Source organism: Leopardus geoffroyi, chromosome D2, assembly GCF_018350155.1.
Source record: "Leopardus geoffroyi isolate Oge1 chromosome D2, O.geoffroyi_Oge1_pat1.0, whole genome shotgun sequence".
Classification (NCBI taxonomy): Eukaryota; Metazoa; Chordata; class Mammalia; order Carnivora; family Felidae; genus Leopardus; species Leopardus geoffroyi.
Genome location: NC_059334.1, coordinates 32,786,317 through 32,804,213, shown reverse-complemented (window position 1 = coordinate 32,804,213; position 17,897 = coordinate 32,786,317). Strand labels below are relative to the sequence as shown.

The 17,897-nt window shown below is 53.5% G+C and overlaps 1 protein-coding gene across 7 annotated transcripts in view; it reads right to left on the bottom strand.

Annotated features, from left to right (window-relative positions):
- Nucleotides 1-17,897, bottom strand: part of CDH23 (cadherin related 23) — a 416,047-nt gene that overhangs the window by 211,395 nt on the left and 186,755 nt on the right. For all 7 annotated transcript variants that reach the window (XM_045439537.1, XM_045439536.1, XM_045439540.1 and 4 more), the window contains exon 9: nt 11,955-12,033. In XM_045439537.1, coding sequence (XP_045295493.1) covers nt 11,955-12,033 — 79 coding nt within the window. The remainder of the gene's footprint in view (nt 1-11,954; nt 12,034-17,897) is intronic.

Sequence of the window (17,897 nt, the reverse complement as noted above, 5' to 3'; positions counted from 1 at the left end):
CCCTCTCCCCTCCACCCCCCCCTCCCAGGGGCCCCTGCGACACTTGGGGATTTTACAGAGAGCTGAAGTGTTAGGTTTTGCAGGCAGGGGAGACAGGCACGAGCCAATGACTTTTGTATTTTTAGAGACTCCCTTCCCACCTACATGCCGAGCAACGCTAGTATCTTTTCCTGTCTGTGCCTGTCATCAGACGATAATGTTTTGGCTAATGTTCACCCCATTAACCTTCCCATTTTACAGATGAGGAGACCGAGGCACAAACAGGAGAAGCGACCTGCTCGGGGTCACCTGCCCCTGGAGCCCAGGCTGGCCGGGAGGAGCACCGGGTCTAAGACCCTCTCTCCCTGGGGTGCCCTGCCCGTAGCCGGCATGAAGTAAAACACTGAAGATGTGCATATGCTGACAGGAACGAAGGGGCAGACGCAATGGTTCTGTTCCTCTGGGAAGTCATGAATCAGAGCTGTGTGGGGGTAGGAGATGGTGATGGGCTGAGCTCCTAGAACTCCATCTGCTTACTTACCCAGTCGGGGAGCCCCGGGGCGGCCCCCTCCTGCGCCCCCCACCCTGTCCGCTCCTCCTCCTCCCGCCCCGCCTGCCGAGCTGAGCCCAGAGAGACTGGGAACCGCAGCGTGGGGTTGTTGGGCGACTTCAGGCTTAATATCTTTGTAACCATATTGCAAAAGGGCATGCCTAAGACGGCGCCTTTCGCTTAATCTTTCTCTTTTATTGCTTTTTCTCTTGTATGATTTAACCTTGCACCAGGTATCAAGCTAGATAAATAAAAACTTTTATTTCAGATTAGCCCCGGCTGGGGGCTGCCTTGAAAGCTGAGCAGTCATCCAGGGAGTGAGATGAAAAAGGGAGCTGGGAATCTGAGCTGCTTAGAGGGCTCATCTCAGGTTCAAAGCCCCCAAAAGGTATTTGAGACCTTTTCTGAGGGGAGGGGCAAAGTCTCCTCCAATGCCCACAGCCTGCGGGGAGGGGGGGGGTGGAGAGGGGGTGGGGTAGGGCGGGTACTGAGTCAAGCACAACAACCTGCCTAGCCCAGCCCTCCTGACCCCCTTCCAGATGGTCCCTCTCCCTTCTCCTCACCCGGTATTTCCTCCCCAGTGCTCCCCACAGCCACCAGGCACCGCCTCTGCAGACTTATTTAGTTCCCCTCCTTCCCAGTGGCACATGAGCTCCACGGGGGCAGTGACAGTGGCTTTCACTTCGCCATTGGTCCCCATGGTCTAACATGAAGCCTGGCCCATGGTAGGCACTCAATCAATATTCACGGTTAACTGAATGAGTGAACGAATCCTGGGATTCTAGTCCACACACAGACCAGTGGGTGGACAGGAATTACTTCATTTCCCAGGCGGAACAGTAAAGGATGGCAGAAAGAATGTGGGCTGTGGAAGCAGAAGGATCTAGATACGAATCCTGCGTCCACCACTTACGTGCTGCATGACCCTAAGCACGTGAGCTGTTTCCTTGTTTGTAAATGGCTCTGGTCAGCCACATCCTTGAGTGATGGTGAGGGTCAGAGATGATGTCTGGCCCCAGGCAACTCTCACACATGTTCTGTGACATACAGACATACAAGATGTTGTCTGTAGCAGCACGGTTTGTAATAGCAGCAATCAATGCATGCACCCATCGATAGGAACGTGGATTGCCTGGGGTATTTTCACACGATAGAATAATGTGCGGTAATAAAACTGAGCAAATGATACCTACACGAAAAAAAATATGAGTGAATCTCAGATACATAATATTGGGTAGAAAACATAAGTCCCTGGAGACCATGCATAACATGACACTTTTTAAGTAAGGTTCAAAGACAACTAAACCCAAACAACATGTGATCCATTTATATGTGACAAAATAGTTCTTAAAAGCAAGGGAATGAAAAAAACACAAGATTCAAAGGTAAGGCTATAGGGATGGGGAGGAACAGAGCCAGATGTGAGGTATGGGTGACAGTCGAGCTCTTGGGTTGGTTGGTGGGTTCATGGGTGTCCACAGTGTCATTAAAAATTAGTAATGAGGGGCGGTCTGGGTGGCTCAGTTGGTTAAACGTCTCATTTTGGCTCAGGTCCGCGATCTCACAGCTCGTGAGTTCGAGCCCTGCGTCAGGCTCCGTGCTGACAGCTCAGAGCCGGGAGCCTGCTTCAGATTCTGTGTCTCCCTCTCTCTCTGCCCCTTGCCTGCTCGCAGTCTGTCTCTGTCTCTCAAAAATAAACATTAAAATTTTTTTTAAAATAAAAATTAATAATGAAACTAAAGAGGGCCAACATAGACCAATGTTGATCATGATCCAAGAATTATGTCTGAATCAGTTCCCTGTGCTTGAGGTAATACAGAAAGAGAATGCAAAATAAATGGTGGCTAATTTCATAATCCCCCAAAGGTCTCAAAGCCCTGGAAGTCCAATACAAAGCAGTTACCCTACAGATGAGGAAAAGTGGAAAAGGGTCAACTTTGTTAAAAAGACAAATGCTTGTTGACATAGGGAAACTGGACTAGAACCTCCCTGCCAAACAACCTCCAGCCAAGAGCTAGGATAACCTCCAGCCCCTGTGAGCAACCTCCAGCCGTGACTGGTCTGCCAGACCCCAGAGAAGTGGTTCCCTGAGCTGAGCTGAGGTCCATTCCCTGCCCAGCTAGGGAGGTGGACCCGACGTGTAGCAGAAGAGGTTCTAGTTGGGCCTAAGAGGGAGATCTTGGGGGGTGCTCCCACAGTACACAGGACATGTAGGAGGTTCTATAGTATCCTGAGCACAGGACAGAGACTCCTGCCCATGAAGAGGATGTGAGAGAGAAGCAGCTGGAAGGGAGGGTCTCAGACCCAGTGGCAATGACACTTCTCAAAAGTCTGCCGACCAACGTTATCCATGGGAAGCAAGGGGCAAACTGCTGATCCTGGCAAAGAGCACATAGGGTCTCCTTAAAGGAGGGGGGAAGAGCAAAGACTTCTCTGGTTGATCACAAAGGGGTGCACAGGAGAGCCACTGAGAGCAAGAACAGGCCGGCTGGTTAGCACACCCCTGAAGAGAGGAAGGAGAAAGATCAAGGGGGGAATGAAGTACAGGCTTTCCTGAGGTTCATCACTGTCATTTAGGTGTGGTGATGGGGGAGAACTGTAAATAACGTGCCAATGTATTTGTATAATCACATAAAAAACCTGCCAGAGGCACTGTCCCCAGATAGTTCTGAAAAAGCCACGGGCTGCAAAAGGAATATACCTTGCACACATTCATTCCAGCTCTAGAGAGAGTGCCTACCAACTGTCAGTGGCTTCTGGAGGGCTGGGTAAGGCTTGGTGGCCTGTCTAGGCTGGTGGGAAAGTGTGCTGGAATCAGCTAGTGATGTCTGCCTCAGTACGCGATCAGTAAATTCTGGTATGTGTGCTGATGTACGTCTAGGGTAGCAATCACAGGTGTAAACAGATCAACTTTCCTTATGAATATGCCCCTTTCTGTCTAGGCCACCACCAGGACCCCAGAAACCTCGACTCAGAGATTAGAAGCTTCTTTGTCTCCTCCTTCTCTTGTGCTGTCTATTTTCAGTATGTCGCCAGAGCCTGCAGCCTTCCTTCCCGTACATCTCCTCAATGACCACCCCCGCCACCCAGTTGGTGTGACAGTCTATTAGCAGATCATTCCTCGTTCCCGTGCCTCCTGTTCCAATCCGTCCAGACAAGATGAATCTTCTGATGGCCCCCTGCTCCCCTTCCCCACCCCCAGCCTTGCTCAAGAACCCACTCATTTTGTCTCCTATGCCCTGTACCAACTGCCCCCACCCCCACCTGTCTGTGATCTGCCGTTCACTTCTCCCTGGCCACCTCTTGGCTCCAGCCAGGTGGGCCATTCGTCCTGTGCCGAGCCAGATGTCCTGAAGTTTCACGTGCTTCCAGGCACCCGCTATGCTACCCCAAGCCAGGGGCTGTGGCATGAGATTCAGGTGTCCAAGGCAGGTCTGATTCTCCCAAGTTTTCACTTCTCGGGGGTGGGGGAGAAAAAACACCAGACCTCTTAATCACAAGGGCTTTGATGTATTTCAAAATATGGTCTCCTGTGATAGCTACCCCCTGCCAGGCCACGGCCAGGGGCCCAGTCCAGTTATTGGCATTTGGCATATGTGTAAGCTTGAGCAAGTCTGACTGTATTTGACTATTCTCTACACACACACACACACACACACACACACACGCGCGCATACACACGCGCACACGCACACCCATACTCGTACGTGCATTCACACACAAGCAGCCTTCATTTCAAAGCACTCAATGTGTTTTCAAGGAACGTCCTCACTTGTTAATATTGACATAAGATCAAAGGACTGGCAAGTGAGGGCTTTGTCCTTCACTAACACACCTGGGCAAGTCTCCAACATGACTGGAAGTGAGGCCACTGCCTTTCAAGCAGGGGTGAGGGGTTTCAGTCCTGACACTGCTCACTGATTCTCGATTCCAGGCCACTGTTTCTCAACCTTCCTTTCGTTATTGCCCCTGCTACCAGCCATTTAAGATATTTTTTCCTAACTGCTTCCCCTCGTGAAATTCCAATACCACAGATATGTCTGCACATATACAGCTGTGCTTGATAAATAGAGTAAAAACTTTTCACCCCCATAGCACACTTTTGCCTCCTTGCGGGTGATATCGCCCTTATCGACTACACATGCTTTTCCAGACCAGTGCTTCTCAGAGTGTGGTCCCCAGACCAGCAGCCTCAGCATCACCTGGCCCTGCCCCCAGAGTTTCCAATTCAGTAGGCTTAGACTGGGGTGCAAAATTTTGAATTTCTAATAATTCCCATTATTAGAAGTTGATGCTGATGCCACCAGTCTGGGGACCACACTTTGAAGACCACTGTCATCATGAAAAATGGATGTATTCTGGAACCCGAGGGACATGGGTTCAAATTCATGTTCTTCTGGGGAGCCTGGGGGGCTCAGTTGGTTAAGTGTCTGACATTGGCTCAGGTCATATCTCATAGTTCATGAGTTCGAGCCCCGCATCAGGCTCTGTACTGACAGCTCAGAGGCTGGAGCCTGCTTCAGATTTTGTGCCTCCCTCTCTCTCTTCTCCTCCCCTGCTTGCACTCTGTCTCTCAAAAATAAACATAAAAAAATTAAAAAGTAGCACCTGGTGGCTCAGTTGGTTGAGTATCTGACTTCGGCTCAGGTCATGGACTCATGGTTCATGAGTTCGAGCCCCCCACGTTGGGCTCTGTGCTGACAGCTCGGAGCCTGGAGCCTGCTTCAGATTCTGTGTCTCCCTCTCTCTCTGTTCCTCCCATGCTCTCTCTCTCTCTCTCTCTCTCTCTGTCACTCTCAAAAATAAAGATTTAAAAAACTTTTTTTAAATATTAAAAAAAATTCATGTTCTTCCACTTAGTAGCTGTGACCCTTGGCCAGTCTATGTACTCGCAGATCCTCACTTTACTTGTGTGTAGAATGGAGTAATAATGTCTCCCTCACAGGCTGCTGTGAGAGATAAATGTGTCCAGCCGGTGCCTGGCACATGGCAGGCACCCAATAAATGGCTCTCCCTGCCCCTCACCCTGGGGAACACTCCAGAGCTGCAGAAGGCCCAGGCAGGCAGGGCTGTGATGGGAAAAGGGACGTGGCCTGCAAGGCAAGGACGATGAGGGAGGCGGGGCTTCTGTAGCCTGGAAGGTGTGGCTGGGCTGAGATAGAGGCTGTAAGGCAGGACATGGTAGAAAGCGCTGTCCAGGGTTTGTTCACCACACCCTCACACCCCAGGCACTGGAAAGGAGTCCGTTCAGCATCAGTTACAGGAAGGAGAGAATTAAATGACAGAACCCATCAGTCTAGCACGTGTGGAAAATGAAAACGCTTCCAATAAGGATTCAGATGGCATCAGAACCACCCGGAGCGCTCCTTAAGCCCCCTGCCCTGGGCATCTGATTCAGTAGTTCCAGGGTGGGGCCTGAGAGCTCCCATGTCCAACAAGAGTTCAGGGGCTGCTGCTGCTGGTCCACGGCCCCCACTTCACTTTGAGAACCGCTGCTCTATAGCCTCTTGTAGATGGGCTTCCTACATCAGGGGATGGAGAAACCACAAAAACTCTGGGTATTTGCAGAAAGGTGACGGCAGGACAGAATCCTCAGTGCCCTTGGGGATGACTGATGGAAGCCTTCAACCTGGGCTCCTGGCCACTGGGGGAGCCCAGCTTGCTAGCATGTGAGAGTGGCCTTGGCTAGGAATGCGGGCTTCGGGCAGCATGACACCTGCGTGCCTCTGCCACATCCTGCTTCCCTGAGGGAGGAGGGAAATAAATGGTTGGCCTCTTTTGAGGGCCTACCATGCAACTGACCTATGTGACACTCACCAAACGCTGCCCATTTTAGACAGTGGCCTCACTTATGCTTATTTTCACAACTCTGTGAGAAAGATATGACTGGCCCCATTAAAAGCTGGGGAAACTAGTCCTTTGAGAGTTTCAGTCACCCACTCAAGGGTACTTAGGAAAACAGGGTTCCTCTCTGGAACAAACAATAGTCAGATGTTAAAGTAAGCAATTTCCCTGCTCAAGGGGGCTCGAGAGGTGTCTCAGGCGGTGGGCAGGTCCTGTGCCACCTGCCCCATCAGTCACCTCCTGTCACCTCAGCCTCCTCATCCTCCTTTGGCTCTGCTATCTCGGCTTCCCAATGTGACAGCCAGTTGGGGGACACCACGGCAGCCTCCCCTTGGGCCTGCTTGTTCTGCCTGCCCTCCTCCAGCCCACTGGCTCCAGTCTGACCACTGGAGCTTCACACAACACACCTCAACAACATCTCCCACCACCCCCCGCCCCGCCACCCACCCACCCCTAGAACTGGCTTGCTACCACCCTCAGGAGCAAGGCCTGGCATTCTCCTGAGCTGGGCATTCCATACCCTGCATGGCTGGGCCCTGCCTCCCTCTGTGGCCTCCCCTCCCCAAGGTCTCCCTTGCAGGCTGCGCTCAGCCGTGCTGGATTACTGCAGTTCCACAAATGTACCGCACTCTCTCCTGCTCTGGGATCCTGGTAAACACTGTGCTCTCTGCCTGTAACACCCTAACTCCACAGTTCCCAGGTAGTTCCTGCTCATCGGTCGGGGGGCGGCTTAGATGATCTCTTCTCGGTGAGTGTCCTCACCCCAGCGATGGCTGGGGGAGGTGGCCCCTCCCATGGATTCTTCCTCACTTCCTATTACAGATATTTTCAAACATACAGAGAAGTAGAGAGAACAGTCTAATGGACCTTCCAGGGAGCCATCACTCCATGTCAATAGCTACCGACGCAGCCCACGTATCTCAGTCTGCTTCCCCACCTACCCTACAGGTTCCAGAGGCTGAGACAGTGCCTCCAGTCTCACACATTCTCAGGACATTAGCACAGCTCTTGGCTCAGAGAAGACCCTTGATCCAATGCGGGTGGATGCCAAGAGCGCACATTTGTTGAGCACTTACTATAAAATCAGACGCTCTTCTACAAACTTATGTATCTTTGCTCTCTCTATGTGCATAGCTTCCCCATGAGGCTCAGGCTACTCCTACTTTCCATTTCACAGACTGAAAAACTGACGCAGGTTACACAGTTAGTCAGTGGTAGCAGGTGAGCAAGGCGGTCTGACTCTGGAATAGAGCTGCCCACAGAAATAGGATGTGAGCCACACGTGGTATTTTAAATTCTCTAGTAGCCATTAAACATTAAAAACATTCAACATTAAAAAAATAGATGAAATTAATTTTAATAATATGTTGTATTTCACTCAGTCTATCTAAAATAATATGACTTCGACATGTCATCAATATAAGACATTATTAATGAGATGCTTTATAACTTGTTTTGCATAATAAGTCTTCAAAATCCCCTGGGTTATCTCACAGACTAGCCACATATCAAGAGCTCAGTAGCCACAGGGCAACCGTACTGGCCAGCACAGCTAGCGGTCAGCACCCTGGACAGCAGCCACAGAACCTGCCCTCTCAACCGCTTCCCTGCTTAAATGGATGAAGGAAGAAATGAGTGAATAGAAGTTCCTAGGACCCCTGGGCCTGATCTTTCCTTGATAATTAATAATGCTTAATACTTTATGGCCCTTTAGAGCCTCTCTGGCACCATTTTATCTGCCATAGGGATTATTAACCCTGTACCATGGTAAAAGATTATGGGGTTAAGAGGGGTCAAACGCCTTTCTCAGACACACTGCTGCAGGTGGCAGAGCTGGACCTTGAACCCACAACTCTGGACTGCAAGTCCAGTCAGTGCTCTGTATGGGGAGGGTCACAGCTGCCCCTTGAAGCAGGACTGTCTCCATCTGGCAAAGGAAGGTGCCTGTTGAGACCCCGGGCTGGGCTGGCCTTTGGGGATGGGAGCCCCATTTTGTTCGGGTCCTGAAGGAAGTGATGCCCTTGGTGAGTGGCAGGCCAGGCACAGGCTGAGGAAGCAGATGGGGCCCGTGCCAGGTCCTCTGTGGAAAAGAACCTTGTCATTCTTCAGTCTCAGTTTGGCCACAAGAGGCTGAGAACAAATTGATGGCAATGGAGCCATAACTTACCTCTGAAGGCCTCTTTGTTCTTGGCAAAACAAAGGGGTCATTAGTAATGGCGAAAGCGCTGGTGTGCAGACATAAATCCCCCCAGCTGCAGGGCTGATAAACAGCCCAGAGGGGATGGGGGCCTCAAGGAGCCCAGCAGGTTAACCGCACGCCATGGATCACTCATGGGCTCAGACTTGTGTCCACCCACATACAGACAGAGCCACCCCCTTCCCAGGCTCTGGAGGTGCCCAGAGACTGGGTCACCCTCTGTGGCTGTCGGGACTCACACCTGGCTCTAGGAGCCACCAAGACCCTCGTTTTTCCTCTCCAATGAAAATGGCTCCCTAGTATTGAGGGCTGAAGCAGGCTCCCACAGGGTACTCAGGGCTAACTTGGGGCAGTCCATGTGAAGATGCCCTTGGGGGGCACTCCTTCTTCCTGCTTCAAGCCAAACAGACACTGGCTGAGCCTCCCAGGGAAGGGCCGAGACTTAACATCACTGGAAAGGCATGTGTGTGAGGCCAGATCCTTGGGAGACAATGTGCTTTGCAGCAGTGTCTATGGTGGTCAAGTGAAGTAGAGTTGAGGCCACATCCTAGCTTTCCGTCTCCTGCTCCCCTGGGGGACTTTGCCCTTCTGCTGGTCTGCCTGCTTTAGGCTCACAGTGAGGCCAGGCTGCAGGAGGACCATGCCATCCCAGGGCCAGAGAAGGGCGGGCAGGAACAGGCAGGTGGGCAGCAGGATCGGGAGGGAAGGAAAAGGGAAACGTTTTCCTCCAGCTGCCTGAAAAGCATTTGGGTGGGGCTGCGGGTTTTGTGGCGACAAAGACCCATGAAGGAGTTAAAGGACCATCAAGGCCACCCTATAAGCGAGGTCCAAGTGCTATCTTGGCAAGGATGGCAACTATTTGCTGCACGTGCTGCCCTCTCTCTTTCCACATCAGTAACAGGCTCTACCAATTGAGTACCGCACTGAGCCTGCTTGGCTTCACGGGTCCTCTTCAGGCAGCCATTACCAATCAATCACAGTTGGCATGTGAGAGGAAACCCATTTGTCAACCTTTCTAAAAAATCCCTCAAAGCACATCTTTGCTGGCAGTGGGAATCCTATAAAGCTACGCTAAGTGCTCCAGGCCTTCCAGAAGTTTCTGCCTCCTGCCCCCACCTTTACACACATCGCCTACCTGTAGTTTCACATTCCGGGTTTCCTTTCTCATCCTGCGGTTCATACTTGGGGACCTGGCCCAGGAGAGCATGCCCTTGGAAATCTCGTAGGATGCTGCCACAGGAAATTGGCCCCAGACTTCAGGTTCCAGAGCCCAGCTCAGATACCCAAGGCTCAGCAGCTCTGCCCTCCAGCCTCCTGCTCCCAGGGGATGGGGTGAGGAGGGAGAGCTGGCTGGGGCCATCTTTGAAGGCTGGAGAGGGCCTCAGGGTCTGAGGCTGGTGGCCTAGCACCCAGCATGAACCTGGAATGGACCAACACCCTGGAGGATGGCCTTTCAGTGTCACTGCAGGAATTTCCCGTCTGGCCGTGACTGCAGGCTAGCTCCTGGCTCCTTGCTCCCCACCTCATCCAGGCGGGGGTATGTCTGGAACCAGCACACAGGCAATGAGATGAGGAGACAATCCCCCACCCAGCCTGGTGTCCCCTTCACGCTGTTACCTTATCCTGACCCCTCAACTATCATCCTTGGGGTTCACCGGTGTTTCTGCAGCTCTCTAGCTGCAGGGGAGCTCTCTAGCTCCCTTGCCCCTGGGAGGCACTTGATTTGCTTCCCAAATCGAAAAACTCATAAAGGAGACCAACATCAGCATGGGCCTCCCTCCTCTGCTCAATGGGAGAGGGCCCCCAAATTCTGGGGGGGGGGGAACTCTGCCTTCCCGCAGAATGGTTTCCTTCCTAGGACTAGCTTTTCCACACCCTGGCCTAAGGACCATCTGTACCTGGGGCACTGTGAGAAAGGACCATTCCTGAGCCCCACCCTAGTTCCACAGCATGAAACTCTCCATGGGTTCCAAGGACTCTATTTTTGGTAGGAGCCCCAGGTGATCCTTGGGCATTCTGGAATTTGAAAACCCACTATCCTGGAGTCACTACCTTCCTTCCTTCCTCCCTCCCTCCCTCTCTCCCTTCCTTCCACAAGTACATATTGGTGTTTACTCTGCTGAGTCTTGTGTGGGGCACCACAATGGGGAGGAAGTGGGGTGGGGGAAGAGAGGCCCGAATCTATGCTGCTGCTGACCACATGAGCTGGGGTGGAATTTGCTTTGGGTCCTGGGCTGGAAGACACAATGGTAGTCATGCCAGCAGCTGCAGATCACAGGGAACCCACAATGCTCCTGATTTCCTGCGTTCCTGAGGATGGGGGGTGCTTCTTCCCACCAGCTAATCCCCAACTTTGCAAGGTTATTATTGGCTGCTAGTAATAAAAATAATAACAGCAACTAACACTTATAAAGGACCTTAGATCCATTAACTGGGTTCTTTACATATATTAAGTCTTCTGACCCTTAACCATCCAAGGTAGGCACTCTTACTGCTCCCATTTTATGTTTGAGAAACTGAGGTATGGAGACCATCCCAAGGCAATACACTCACGAGACTCCATCCTCTACGTTCTTCATCATTACACCTTGGTGTCTTTTGAGTTTTAGGGAAAATATGTCCCCAAATTGTTGCTCTCTGTTGTGGAGGTGTGGTCAGGAGAGGCGCCGAGGTAGACATTGGCCTGCTGGCCTGCCATCCTCCTGGCCATCAGTCTGGCCTGCCCACATGCACTAGGCTGACCCTTCACGGACCAGTGGGCAGGGAAGGAGGCCACGTGTGTGGTGGGCAGGGTACACAGGGACAGACCCAGAGAGTGTGTGTGAGTGAGCAGCCTCTCATGGGCCTGTCACCGGCTCCCTCTCTCCAAAGCCACCCAGTCCTGGGACAGCCAAATGGAGCTGCTACATGATCCATCTTTGGGTGGGGATAGGAGGTCAGGGACGCCATCACCCAGAACCTTCTTTGTAGCCAGTCACCATTCCGCTCAACCGAGAGAGCGGGTGGGAGAGGAGGGGCTCTGTGCCTCCCTTGAGACCAGACATGAACTTCCAATGGTCAGAAATGTGATGGGAGCATGAAATCAGCTGAGGTGTAGCTCTATTCATTCTAAAATGATGTACAAATGCCACCCTTTCATCAAGTCAGAAAAGAAAACAAAGAAAAACAGAGCACTGAAGGAGGTTAGATGGGAGTCTCCAATGACCCGGGCTCAGAGCCCCAAAGTGCTCAGATGCCTCGGACCTTGGACTGTTGCACACACTCCTGTCACCTGACACCACCCCAGCAGCCCCCAACATCTTAGCCTCAGTCCCAAGCACCTCTCTCTCCTCCTTCCTGGCTCCTCCCTCCTTCATCCACTCAGTTCCCTTCCCAAGGCCTTACCTGAGACGATGGTGTAGCCAATCCCCCGGGGACGTCCTTTATCCTGGTCAATGGCAGTGATAACTCGCACGGTTGTGCCCTGGGCAGGAGAGAGGAGGGACCTGAGTTTGGTTGTCCAGCCCCCGGGCGGCCTCCCTGCTGCAAGGCCAGCCTAGGAAGTAGCTGCTGAGTGCTCAGGTCTCGGCTGTCCCCATCACCCTGGGGACATAACACTGAGGCCTTGGCAAACACCTCAGAGTCCCATGGGGAGGCCCAATCTTGCTGATGCTGTCATTCTCTCTTCCCCTCCCCATCTCCCTCCATCTGGTGTGACCACCCAGGAAAGAAGAGCATCCAGCTGGGGGACAAGAGATCTCCTCTCTATCTCAACCACCCATCAAATTGCTGTGGGACGTCAGGAGGGTTGCTGCACCTTTCTGGTGTCATTTGTCCCACTGTAGTATGGGTAACAGCAATAACCCTGGGACCTTGCTTTCACCAGGACTTCAGTAAAGGAGAACATGGATCAATTACTCTACTAATGAAAGCATCATAAATCCCGAAAGTGAGTATCTCTAGGGATGACCCGGGAGGCCACCAAGGCCCTATGAACCATGCCCTATTCAGCAGTACCACCCGCAGTTCCTGCCTATCCTCCCTGCAGCAATGGGGGAGAGGGAGCCAGGTTCTGGGACCACCAGGACGAGGACTCAGGGGTCCCCGCTTTTAGGGGGTACACAGTCTATGGGGAGGGGTCGCAGACAGATTCACAGGCACTGCTATACACACATTAGGGTGCTTAGATGCGGAAATGTACCCCAAAGTGCCGAAGCCCACCCGGAGGAGCTGGCAAAGGGTTATACGGGCAGCAACATTTTGACGGGTCATGAGAAATGACGAGTTTTCCAGGGAGAGAAAATGATCCGGAAGGCAAACTAGGCAGCACAGGCAGAGGCCTGGAGCCATAAGACTCTCCAGGAAGAGATCCTGCCATATAATGGGCACATTCACATGTCAGTTGATGGGTCGGTTGGCTGATTGAATGAATGAACGTATACAAGATGATTCTCATTTCGCCACCACCACCACTTGCTGGGTCGTCCCTTGCCCACGGCAACCTTCACCTTAGCCTCCAGGCCCTATCACACCATTGTCTGGCCAGCCAAGCCTGTCCACCATGCCAGCCTGAGATTCTCGCCTGGGCTACAGTTCTCCCTGGTTAATAATGAGGAGGACAGGGGCGCCTGGGTGGCTCAGTCGGTTAAGCGTCTGACTTCGGCTCAGGTCATGATCTCGCGGTTCGTGGGTTCGAGCCCCGTGTCAAGCCCCGCGTTGTGCTGACAGCTCAGAGCCTGGAGCCTGCTTCGGATTCTGTGTCTCTCTCTCTCTCTGCCCTTCCCCTGCTCACGCTCTGTCCCTCTCTGTCTCTCAAAAATGAATAAACGTTAAAAAGAAAAAAAAAAATTAAATAATGAGCAGGACAGCCCTGTCCCCATCCCCTAGGGAAATGTCAACCCTGGCATTTACATGTCTAATGAACTCTTGTGGCCTTGATATGCTGCCTCTCACTCATTTGCTGCTCGTCAGCTAGAGGGTGAAGTCTGCAGGCCACGTGCTCCTGAACACCTTCTCCTGTGGAGAGAGTCTTGTTCTCTGACACGGAGGCCCTCTGAGGGGGAGGGGGGCCCGGGAGCGAGACACCTCCCCTCCAGACACAGAAGGGGCATTCACCACCTCACCCACTCGGGGCAGTGCTGCCCCTGCACAGCTCTCCCTCCATCCTCTCCTGGGCCCAGGTGTGCAGCAATCTGGAACACCTCTAGGGTAGGCTGAGGGAAGGCGAGAATGTTCCAGGAGAAACACGGCCATTGCCCCGAGGCCAAGGCCGTGCAGAAAGCAGATGTGGCTCCCTCCTTGGGCCCCCCCCCCCACCCCGCTGGGATAAGGGATCCCAGAGCTCTGACGACACCCCCTGGGGGGGAAATAGACTGTTACCAAGTCAGAGAAAGACATCATTAAGTGAGCATCTCCCCAGGTGGGTTCTGAGGACCCAAAGGGGGTCAGAGCCCGGGAAGTTCCCGCTAAGGCAGGTTCTGGTCTTTCTCAAGCACTCTGTGCTGCGGCAAACACCTGCTAGGAACTCCCTTCCCCCTCACACCTACTCCAGAAGCCCCATTTTCCGGATGAGGAAACTGAGGGACTCGAGTTACGGGACCTGGCCATGGTCCCGTTGCAACAAATGAATGGTGAAACCAGGGTTCAAAGTCAGATACTTTGCCTCCAAAATGCTCTTGCCCTCCAGGCAACACTGCCTGTCTACCAGCTTCTGTGATAATGACGCTGTCATTTATGAAAGTCCCTGTGATGTGGCAGGCACCAATCTAAGCACTTCACAAGCATTAGCTCATGTCACATTCGGGACCACTTCCATATCCCCTCCTTCCCTTGGGCTTAGTGTAGTAAAGGCTCCTAGAAGTTAGTAAAGTGATTGAAACAACAACAACAACAACCCTGTTAGCCTTTGCTCTCTTGGGCTTTCTGGTCTGATGACAGACTCTTCTCCTGTAACATCAGTTAATGGTCCCAGACCCAGGCATCTGTGTGTGTGGGGGGGGGGGGGGGGGGGGGTCATTCAGGAGGCATTCGTCAGATTTGCAGCGTCTATGCTAACTGCTCCCCCCGGTATCACCCCACACAGGGCACTTTTGGGGGTGTCTGCCTTTCTGGGGGCCACTCCTCACATAGGGGGGGCCTGGATTTGTCTCCAGGGGGAGGTCCCAACGGTGTGAGTCTTGGGTGCCAGGATGGGCTTTCTGGACACGGGAACAACCCCCTCTTTTCTAGAGCCCCATGTGGCCTGGGGCCCAAACGTGTTCCAGTATGAGGGTTCCCAGGTCCCAGGCAGCCCCTGGCCTGCTGAGGGCACAGACTAGCCTGCCAGGTTAACTGGGCCCCGAGGCTACCAGAACACCTTTCCAGAAGGTCATTAAACAAGAAACCTCAAGGGGCGACCGCAGGTCTCCGGGCGTACAATCCGGGAGTGGCTGGGCTGAGCTGGGCCTAGTGAGCCCCCGGAGGACTGAAACGGGGCCGGTGGTGGCCCGTGCAAATAAGGGACCTGGTGGCCAAAGAGCCCTGGGAGCACCTCCCCCACGGGCACTCCCACCCTGGGCTGCCGGTGGGGCTCCGAGGGGCCGGCAGGCAATCCAGGACGAGATGACGAGGAGGCCGGCTCTCCCCAGGAAGAACCACACCTGAGCTTCTGGGAAGTGAGATCCAACAGGCTCCTGACAAAGTTTGGGGTTTCATCTCTTTTTGGGTAAATAAATCCATTTTTAATAAAACCCTGAGCTTTTAATACAAGTGCAGCCACAAAGACTGGAAATGTTATGAGAAGGAATTAACGGGGAGGAATGGGGGCTCTTGGGATCCCACGGCTCTTGTTTCGGAGTCTCAGTAATTATATTTTCAATATACTGAAACTTATTTCCAAAGACGAGGGGATGGGGAAGCATGGCCCCTGCCCGGCCCAGAGCCAGGCCCCTAACTGGCTGGCCCTCCAGCTAGGGGCGGGGTTGGCTGGGAGAGTAGGTGGGAAGGCCCAGGAGGGTCAGGGAAGGGTCCACCCTGCCACGAGGCTCCTCCTGTCACAGGAACCCATGTTGTAAGCAGGAGGCCTCCTGGGAAAGGAGGCTCCCCTGAGAGGTTAAGGGGGCACAGGCCCCCAGGGTCCCGGCTCCTGCTGGCTGATAGAGCAGTATGGTGACGGGGTTCGGGGTTTGCCTGGTGCCAGGCTGTCTGGGCTGCGAACGCTTCGAGTGAGTTACTTGATCTCTCGCTGCCTTGTTTTCCCCATCTATAAAATGGGTGTCATGACAGCCTCCACCCCTGAGCAACCGATATTTGTGAAGCGCTTGGAACTGCACCCAGGACGCACAGCAAATGCTATAGACGTGACGGTCAGTGTTCACGGGGACCACCGTGAGCGTCTGATGCAAGCTGCGTTGCCTCTCCGTAGGGAGCGCATGCATATGATGTTCCAAAGGACTTCGGCACGTTCAGACTCCCTAGCACTCCAGAATCACACCACGCGTTCTACGGGTAAGGTGTTTTCCGGGTGTCCTATAGAGAGAGCAGCTAACAGCCCAGGGAGAGCTAGCACTGGTTAAACACCTACTCTGTGCCAAGCACCGCGCTGGGCCCCCAACACAGGTACTCTCACGTTTTCCTCACAAGCCCCAGTGCGGGGGAATATGTGAGGAAACGGAGGCTCAGAGGGTTCCAGAATTGGTCTCAAGTCCCAAAGCGTGGGGAGTGGGTGGGGTGCGGATGACTGGGGAATGGAGGGCTGGGTTGAGGTGGGTCTGGGGGACTCCACGGCTGGCAGAGGTGACAGGCCCGGGGCTCTGTGCCCAGTAGGTGTGCCAAAGCCAGGGGTGGGGGAGGTGTGCGAAACGGCCCCTGCCTCCGAGGTCTGGGTACTGGCGGGGAAGTCGGGGGCAGAGCTGAGTGGAGCTCAGACTTCTCTAGAAGGAACTTGTGTCTCCCTTCTGTGTGGCCTGCCTTTTCCAAAGCAGCCGGCCAGGACAGGAGCTGGAGCTATAACCCATCAGGCTCTGCCGGGCCTCGGGGGTCCCAGCCCACCTCTCTCCCCTGGGACTGCTTTCCTGGTTCCATGACAGGATTAAGGACTTGAAAGGTGGACACAGTTTGCTTCAGGAGGTGGGAGGTGCCTGTGGGGGGAGGGGGCCCGTGGGGGCTGCAGGGGACTTCCGACAAGAGCTGCCACAGCAGATTCTGAGGCAGAAAATCCTATTTCTCAGTCCTTAATTCCAGTCAATTCCAGTCAAAGGGCTGATAGGCATCAGCTGGCAGTAATTTGTGCAGTTTATCCGCTCTTTTCACCTTCTATCGGTCCTTCACTGACGGGCAGGTCGACATGCCGCTGCTCGAGTGAGGAAATTAAAATTTGATGCAATAATCCCAAATAAGAAGGATTTTATTAGGTAATATATACACTTTAGATGAGGCATGCTGGCCCGATACACTGATAGAGAGAGGCATACATGCTGGGAGCCGCAGATAAAGAGGAAGAGTGAGGCAGAGTGGGCCGGGGTCCGAATGGAGGCCCCGAGGCCAGCAGAGGCAAGGCTGGGAGGGGGGATGCCTGGGTCCTCGGGTCGAGGAGGCTGGGCCTGCCACAGTGCTCCTTGGCCCTGGCCGGCCTGGGAACTACTGAGTTAAGTCAGGATTCCACACTGTAAAGGGACACGCAGGGCCTGGATCAAGGCATGGAAACCGATTAGAAGCCTGGGAAAATCACGCTTGGAGTATATGGGAATCGGCGTGCAGCAGAAAAAGCTGTGCTAGGGACACACAAGTGACAGTGCTCCTTTTAAGTGTGGGGACAGGGTGGAGAGGCCGAGCTGTGTGCCCACGAGAAGATTCTGTGGGTGCCTGGGAAAGTCCGAAACCTCCCCCTTACTTCCTCGTCTGGCTCCCCTGAGCCCAGTCGTGACCTAAGTGGTGGGGCTCACACCTGCTCCCTGGGAGCTCCTGGGGCATTGGCTTTGGTGGCCTCACGGCGCCAAAGGGACAACCTACTCATAACCACTGTGACCGAATGCCTCGCTGGGTACTGTACACAAGCATGCAACCTCTAATCCTTGAAGCCCTCGGGGGATGGAGACACTACTGTAGACATTCCCAGTCTGTTTCCCAGTGAGGAAGCCATCCAGAGTGTGTGTGATTTGGCCAAGGTGGGTGCGGGGACCTGCTCCCAGTTTCCCTGGCTGCCTGGTCGCCATCACATCCTCACTTCAACCAACAAGTTGGCTTTGAGCATCTTCTCTGCACTCAGCCCTGGGCACGATGCCCTGGGAGACCCACTGGAAGCCTGAGACCGGGTCCCAGAGACTCAGGTACCTTGACTACCAGGAGCTCCAAAATAACGCACTCACACGT